We start from the raw sequence: 8,679 nt of genomic DNA on the forward strand, positions 1-8,679 counted from the left end.
GTTGCCAGGTAACAGTTTAGCAGCCATTTTCAAAGGCTGGAAATTTATTTGGTGAGCGTGATATATATACTTAAACACACCCACATATAGAATGCGTGTGTATGCAGATACATATTTAGTGGGCATATGACTGTGTATGTGCATGTGTGTAAATATATATATATATGCACGGGTGGGCACATATATATATATGTATATATACACCTAAACGTCGGGAGCATCCCGTACACTTCTGGGAGTCGGCACGCAATTCTTCCTCCTGGAACGCAGCCGGCCGACTGCAGCCCCGGTGCCGCCGAAGCCCCGTGCAGCAGTGGGCTGTGAGGGGCTGGCTGGGCGCTACTCCAGCCCATGGCCGCCCTCCTCGGCCTGCTCGGCTGGGCCTGCTGCACGGCCCACGACATCCTCCAGGCTCCCCGGAGCTTCCGAGTCCGCCCGAGAGCGCTTGAACCTGCGGTCCGGATACTGGCTGTTGTCAAAAGGCATGCGATGGACACAGAGGACGTGGGTCTTCAGGTTCCCCTTCTGGGAGGCACTGTACGGGCAGTATCGGCACTGGAAGGGCCGGTGACCTGCACGAATGACAAAAGGACGGTTAGATTTCTCAGTTGGTACAGCAAAACACGCTGGTGAAATGCAGCGCCTCAGAAAGCCCACCCGCTGGAGGAAATTGCTGTGTCTTTTCGGTGAGAATAAGAAACTCGTGCTTCTTGATCTTCGCCTGTTAAAAGAAACCTTGTTTTAAAAAGTCTGTGCTTCAGATCTTCCAGAAAAGTGCAGTTATTTCTCTCTCCTCACGCCCAGCCGTAAATCCATCAGCCAGTGATCCAAACTAAACTCTTGTAAATACAGTGCTATCGTGTACTAGACTGCCTTCCCTTATACTTGTTAATTATCTTTTTTATTGAAGTGCAATTCAGGGATGACAGTGTGCAGACCCTCTGTCTAATAAACATACTTTGTCTTTGGGTGGGTTTCTGAGTCAAGAACGGTATGTTTTATTTTAATCACGCAGATTACTTTTTAATGGAAAGAAATAATGGACTGCGATAACCAAGGCCTCAAACCTGCAAACGTTTACTCCAGTGAGATTACTCCTGCGAGTAAAGAAACAAGAGCACAGAAGTGTTTGCTGGGCTGGGGCCCAAGGTTATCACCAGCTTTAAAATAAAATGTCTAAGCCAGATTAGAAAAGGAATGTTAATGCACAAAATCTGATAGTTGCACTTCTTATGTGTGAAATAGCAACCGGCTGCAAAACACAGGCATGAATGAAAGATATCGCTCTTCGGTAACTCTATCGATGAGCTCTCCCATATTTTTCAGATTATTGTGACTCTGAGCCTTCATGCTGTATCTGGTTTTGGAGGTTATGTTTCAGCAATCACATTTCAACCTATGCTGGGAAGTTGTTGATGTGTTTTACTGGAACTTTATGAGCTTTGTCTCTCAAATTAACTTAAACCAGGACCATCTGAGGTCAAATGTGCTTAGCTTGCTTTAATTTGCTCAAATAAATGAATAAATAAATGTGCCAGACCATCTACATAAAGCCGGGATAAGTGAAAAACAATACCCTATCTCCAAACACAAAGAGCACATTTTCTTCTGCATTTGTGGTACTATCTAGCAGGCACAAACCAGATGTGTGCATAGCACAGGACTACACTTCCCGCTCTGTGGGAAGGAGCGGGGACCATCTCACCTCCATTTTAGGTGGGAGTTTAAAGGAAAAGAAAAGGGATGCAATGCACTGGTGCCATGCTGCTTGTACAGCAGTGGGAAAATGCTCCTACAGCCCTCCTAGCGTGGAAAACAGATGGGTTAGATTCGTGCTGCTGGTGGCACACCGGCAGGAATATCTCTAGTGAAGGAAATTCACTTGAACGAGCACTAACTATTTGTGTTGCTCAAATAACCTGCTACTTTTATCGCAAAGCAAAACCATCCCTTGATGGCTGAGTCCTCCCAGACACATTGCCTGCTTCCCAGAGGGAAGAAGCATCAAGTCTTTTACATAGTCAGAAAAACCCTATGCCTCAGGACTACAGTCAAGTTTCCTTTTTTGAGGATAAAAGGCACCCTCTCCACCCTTTGCTTTTACAAATTGAAGATTGCCAAAAGGGTGACCACCCCTCAGGACATCCAACTTGCACATTTATGCATAGATCTGGGGATGGAGTTGGTTCTTTCCTGGATAAATAAAGGCATTTCCCTCAACAAATTCATAAGAATAAAAATGATGAAGTCTGCAAGTTGCTGATCTTTACAGTGCTAAACTTCAGTGGAAAATTTTGTAGCAATGGAAAAAAAACGAACAAACCTCTACATAGATAATGTTACAGAAAATGGATTTGGCTTTTATAGAAAAAAAAAAAAATCAACTGGAAGATATGAGGAAATAGTCAAACGAGATTGAAAGCATCCCTAGTGCCTTTTAGAGTCAATCCTAAAATCAATACAGAACCACAAAATGCTTGAAAAATTTAGAATATAACAGTTTTGAAAACTGGAAGCACTCTCAAAACTGTCGGAGTGTGAAAAAGGTCCAGAGAAAATCTGATTTCAGACAACCTAGAAATAGTTGAAAACTCAGAAAATAAAATAAAATAAAACAAAATCATCACATTTACTCCTTTGACTGTCAGAAATTGAAATAGTCACTAGAATTCAGAACTCAGTTCCAGATTCTTTAATTCCTCCTCCTTTTTCTCCCTCTTGGATAAAGCCTCTGCCCAGGCAGAAACACCTGGGACAAAGTGGTTGAAACGTTGTACAAAAGGAAGAAGACTCGCTCTGTGAAGGACCGTAGTGTTTTTTAACTTTCTGTCTGCCACCATCACATTCACCCATACACTGCTGCATCCACACCAGCAGCACCAGTTCCATTCCAGTATTTCTTGTTTCATTTGACCATCTGATGACTGCCCCCCCTGCTAAGAACAAATAAACCGCTAAGTTGTGACTAATGGTACAGCTTGCACTCGGGTCTTGTTTACTTCATTCCTACCAATGCTATGCAAAAAGCAAAAGATATCCTGGCATTTGGACCATCTTATATGCTGGGTGTACCAAAGAAGACATATGTCCTCGATCACTGCTCCGATCAGCAGCATGCAGGGAGCACACACACAAAGCCACGGGTACAGTGTGCACAGTACCCACGCTATGAATGCCTCAGGCACCATGTAGCATGGAAAGATTTGGACTCTTCCGGGTAGAATGAGTAGTGCTCGCTAACAGCATGAGATTTCACCAAGCAGCTCTTAGTGCTTTGGCCGTAAGTAGCTACCATTAAATGGCCAACACATTCCTAACTATCCCCCACAAATTTTAAACAAAGAATCCACAACCATTTGACGGAGCTAACAACCTCATATGTGCCAGAATAAAAGCAAACTCTTTCTGCCCACCCCCAAACCAAATTCAAGCCTGTGCAGTTCTGTATGGAGAATGTCATTTATTAATTCAATGAACTTTAATAAATCAGACAACATAAAACACACCTAGAAGGATTCAGTTCTGCATCACCTCCCCCGCAACTTACTTTTTCAGGCCATCAAAATTTCACATCCCTGCCTTGTGAAAAGTAAGTACACAATAAGTTAATTTGTATTGTCACTATGCAGTACAACTGTGGTAAAGAGCACATTCATTTTTAATCCGATATGAATAATATATAAATATGTATACAGAGTGAGGGTCATAGGAAAGCAAGCGGTACACTGTTTACAGCAGAACTAGTACAAAAACTAGAGATTATTTTCACTTGCAAAGATAACAATATCTGCAATTTGCTTGTAACTAAGGGGTGAAGGAAAATACCCATTTCTCTTAGGTAGCCCATCCATTAATTATAGCTCAAAAACTTGTTGTGGGCAGAAGGCTCTTAAAATAACCTTTTCCAGATAAGTTGGCAATAAATTTATAATGTTTTATCTATCCGTGTTTGGTAGGTTCTTTCTTAGCAAGCTATAGTTCATATATATTTCACCCATTACATATCTTCCAATAGAATTATATGAAAGCCCTCCAAAAAAAAAAAAAAAAAAAGGAAAAGAAAAAGAAAAAAAAGAAATCAAGAAAGCTTCCTGATATTTCAAGAGATAATGTGTAATGCATTGCATTTGTAGTAAGGATAATTAGACAAAAGGCAGGCCAACAACGGGAGCGAATTATGGTGCATCTTTCTTAGATAAAAAAGTGAAGATAGAGGACAATGTGTTGTTTGCAGCTGAAATAATCCTGCTGTAGAGTAACATGCTACGAAGTATGTGACCCAAGCGTGTGAAAAGAGTTAGTGATCCTCTGGACTGAAGCTGAAAGTCTAAGGAAACTGAGCCACAGAAAATAACAATGACAAAATAGTTAAGCTGACACCAGCAATGGCTGGAGTCAAAGAACAGTAACATTTTAAGGTGGTACGGATTGCCCCAGGAGGGTTGATTATCTCCAGCTCCTGCTGAAGCTGGTTCTCTGAAGTGATCCAGACCTTCCTGGATAAGGCCCAGCACGGACAGCAGTGCTGAGGTAGCCTGGGCTGCCCCTCATTTCATCTGTACCTGGAGAGAACCAGGAGCCAGAATGGAACACGTCTTCTGGTCAGAACAGAGAACCCTTTGTGGAATGACTATGTAGAAAAATCCCTTAATGTCTGAAAGCAGTCCGCCTTTTTAAAAAAATATGCTGCTTTGTTAATTTAGGCTTTGAGAAAAAAAAAAAAAAGTTTGTTTTCTTTCTTTCAAGTTTGTGATCTGATATGTTGCTTTGTGACACATCACGTCAGCCTGCATCAGTCACATCGTGTTAGGTTTCATAACATGGCATGACTGATGCAGCCCAACATGGTGCTTCAACCGAATGGAGTCAGAAAATGCAGCTTTTTGGAAAGCCATGGAGCTCAAAGTGTTGCTGTTTTAATGACAATTTAAAGGAAAATATATTTAAAGCAGAAGCCTGGGATTTAAATAAAGCTACTACCCACAACTGAGTTGTTGAGGATTGAAATATTTGCCAAACCTATTTTACTTTATTTTATCATTAAAAGTCAAACAGTAGTATTGAAAAACATAAAAACTCAATGTCAACATAGTGTCATTGGGTTACTCACTGTAATCAAAACTGCTGATAGTTACTAATTTATTAACTTTGATATGGATCCATTATTTAAGATTAGCACAAAGGAATATACAAACAACGGAGAGAGAAAGAGTGATGAATGCTAAAGTCTTTCTCATTAAAAAAATCATTTACATGGTCAAGCTGCATTAATTCTCCACTTCTAAAAATATTTGATCAGCATCCAAATTCTATAAAAATTTCTGCAAAGAAACATCTTATTTTTGTGGTATTACAGGCACATATGTAGGGGGTTGCACTAAAACGTAAAAATGGGCATTGGACTAGTGATATGAATAAGATCAGGAATTTATTCCAGATTGTTAAAAGTGTACTAATCACAGCAAAATCATGGCTTTCTCCCAAAGCAGCAAGAAAACGGTAATTTGAAAGAAAAATGCCAATAATACATCACACGCAAGCCGTCTGTTGTCCCCACTACACCACTTTTTATTATACTGCATATGTGTACGTATGTACACACAGATACGCACATACAGACTCACCGACACGCAATTCAGTGCATAAATTTAGGGGGGAAAGCAGAAGAGCAATAAAATGATGAATAGAAAACAAATGCTGTGCAATGTACTATAAATTATAATTAAGTTCTGAAAAAAATGTGGTTCATAGATATGACATTTGTTCCCTTAAAATGCAAAAATGGCTGTGATTATCTGACAGAATGTTTTCCATAGATGGCCAATGGCTATAACATTTACTGAGATGCAATACAGCAAACTCATTTCAGTTTTCTTTGCTTAGTTTAAGAATATCCTTTCGGTGAAAATCGGAAACAACAGCCATTAGCTCTTTAAAGCAAATAAATGACTCAATCACTGAGAGATATCTGAAAAGCCTCAGAGCTCTGAATTTTTTGGAGGCAGATCTCTGCAGTTCAGATGTTGGACACCAAAGGTCTGGACCCTCCTCAGGCTGCTGTGCCAATCCCTCATGCCAGGGACCACCTCAGGCTACGGCTGGGCCCTCTCAGCAGGACCAGTATGGATGGCACCGACATGCTTCATCCCTCAGCACTGCTGGCGTAATCACACATTTCTCAGCCACTCAGGAATGATGGTCAGCCAGATGTCATGGCTTTCTCAGACCAGAATCTCTGGATCCCAGGCATGGCGGTGAGCACTGCCGTTTTAAAGCAATGCTATCATAACATAATAACAAGAAAAGGGAGAACTATTCTCATTTAAATCTTGGCTTGTGCAATTTCCTTTTTTTAACATATAAATTTTTATAAATACATTTACTATCCACAGCAAATATTCCAAACCCTGTCTGTGTTACCCATGAGAGCAGAAAGGCTCTAAAGCAACCATTCTGATCTGTAGCATCACAGTATGGATGGGGAAATGCTGAATAAATATATTTGTCCAATAGACAATAATGTCTCCATTCCATTTTATTGGTCTCAAAATATGCATTTCATGAAACTCCCAAAATACCAGGCAAATTAAGTATGTCCAATTGGGTTCATATACGTAGTAAAAGTTTTTATAAAACAATTCAAAAGTATATGTTTATTCACATACAGGTCCAGCACAAAACAAGTTGGTCTTTTGGGAAAAATTACGATATTCTGTAAAGTTTATATGTTTATTGGATAACAAAAAAAAAAAAAAAAAAAAAAAAAAAAGGAAATTAAAATTTAAAACTCTTTATTTTATGTTGACCAGGAATAGCTGTACGAACTTAAAGCTTTGTCTAAGGTTTTTTCTGATGCCTTACTGTAGAATCATATACAATAAAAAACATTTATATCTGCATTTTAGGAATGCGTGGGCACATTTCCACCTACCAAGGCTAAGGCATTGGGTTGAGTATTTGCAGTGAGATGCATAAAGCAACCCTCTAAACACCACCTATTCATCTACGTTCCTTCACTAATCACAGACTCAATCCTACAGATAGTCCTAAAGGAAACTGGAGGAACTTCTTGTAAGAGGCACCAGACTATGGCTCACCTCTTATTACTTAAACACTTCGCACAGAAATCAAGTTACCTAAATTACCCCTAGAGAATACAGAGCAGATGCTTCCAGGGGCAGCTCAAGTCTGAATCTGAAAAAAACCTCTCTCTCTCTGCAAGTCATTTGTAAGTTCTTATTTAAGAAAAGATAAGTTGGGGTTTAAGGTCCATCTCATCGCAAAATACAGCCACCAGCTTTGCCCTAAATAAACACATTAAGGATGCTTGGAAAGCAGTGACCTAAAACTAGAAGGATTCATCCAACTGAGAAGACCATCATCCCACGTTAGTGATCCAGAAAGAATCCTCCTATAGGGAGCAATGAGGTGCTCGGCCCTGTCCAGAGGTCACCACCCAGCTCAGAGCCACTGCTGGCATGGGGCAGAGAGTTGGCACCCTTGGTCCCCAGGTACCTGCAGTGCTGGGATGGTAAGGAACTGGGCCACCGCAGGAGAATTTCAGACTAAAACTACATCCTCTAAAAAAAAAAATACTTTTTCAATTCCTGTCTGAAAAGCTTGCACCCACTGTCACCCACTGAATTTCTTTTGAAACCAAAAGTGGAGAAAAATAATCCTCAAAACTCAATATGTAAAACAAAAATAAGTACAACATAACCAAACGTACATTCATAATAAAGAGAAACAAGCAGAAAACGCTAACGCTTTCCTTCAAACATCCCTTAACTTATCAAAAACTCAGTCACAAAATTATGGAAAACAACAGTGATTAAACAGTTGTTTCCTCTGTTACATATACACCGTGTCGAAAGTATTTCTGTTTGGATGTAGGCTGAGTTGCTGTCCCTTTACAGTACACCAAATAAAGACTATCACAAAAGTGTTTGTTTCCAACGATCTAATGGTGAGTTGTGATTTTTGGGAAGACAAACTTTTTGTATTTCTTGAAAAGAGGACAAAACAGCAGTGTTATTCAGCTGCAGACACTCAGCACAAACTTTATTTTTCAAAGTAAGATTTTCACACAGGATCTTCTGATTAAGAAGGTAAAGGGATCTTGGGGGAGGGAGGAGGTAGGAGCACCACCAGCTGAAAGGGTCTCTTAAAAGAATACAAAACATTATTGAATGCTGTAAAACAAGAATTGTCCTGCAAAACACCTTCAGACTTTGTTCTCTAAAGACTCATACGGTTTAAGCAGTGGCCACACGATGCAGTGCCCATGCCCAGCAGCACTGGCTTGGTTTTGGACATGACAACATGAGTTACGAGCCCAGTGCCTCAGTGCACCCCAAATGAGGTTAGTGGGAATGCTGTCATTGATTGAGCTTGAAATGTCAGACTATCGTTGTCCCATGCTTTGGTAAATTTAATTACGTTTAATTTTTCATATTTATTTACTTTAGTTTATACACATAAGCGGAGGACAGAGTTCTTATCAAGGGCACTCAGTACCAGTCGTAAAGAGTAGGACACCTCTAATTGAATTTATAATGGCAAGAGTTACAAGAATTCATAAAATCTTCAACTGTAACCCCCTTCCAAATCCTAAACTCACATTGGTTGGCCAAACACACAAGTATCAGCCTGCAGCTGTGCCCCATTCTCATAGCAGCT

The 8,679-nt window shown here is 40.2% G+C and overlaps 1 protein-coding gene across 1 annotated transcript in view; it reads right to left on the reverse strand.

Annotated features, from left to right (window-relative positions):
• Positions 1-339: 339 nt before the first annotated feature.
• ZNF536 (zinc finger protein 536) overlaps positions 340-8,679 on the reverse strand; it is a gene marked incomplete at both ends in the record, with an annotated part of 170,171 nt that continues 161,831 nt past the window's right edge. Inside the window, one exon of the mRNA XM_079541229.1 lies at positions 340-572. Within this exon, the coding sequence (XP_079397355.1) occupies positions 340-572 (233 nt within the window). The remainder of the gene's footprint in view (positions 573-8,679) is intronic.

The sequence above is a fragment of the Tetrao urogallus genome (assembly GCF_951394365.1).
Source record: "Tetrao urogallus genome assembly, chromosome: 12".
NCBI classification, from domain to species: domain Eukaryota; kingdom Metazoa; phylum Chordata; class Aves; order Galliformes; family Phasianidae; genus Tetrao; species Tetrao urogallus.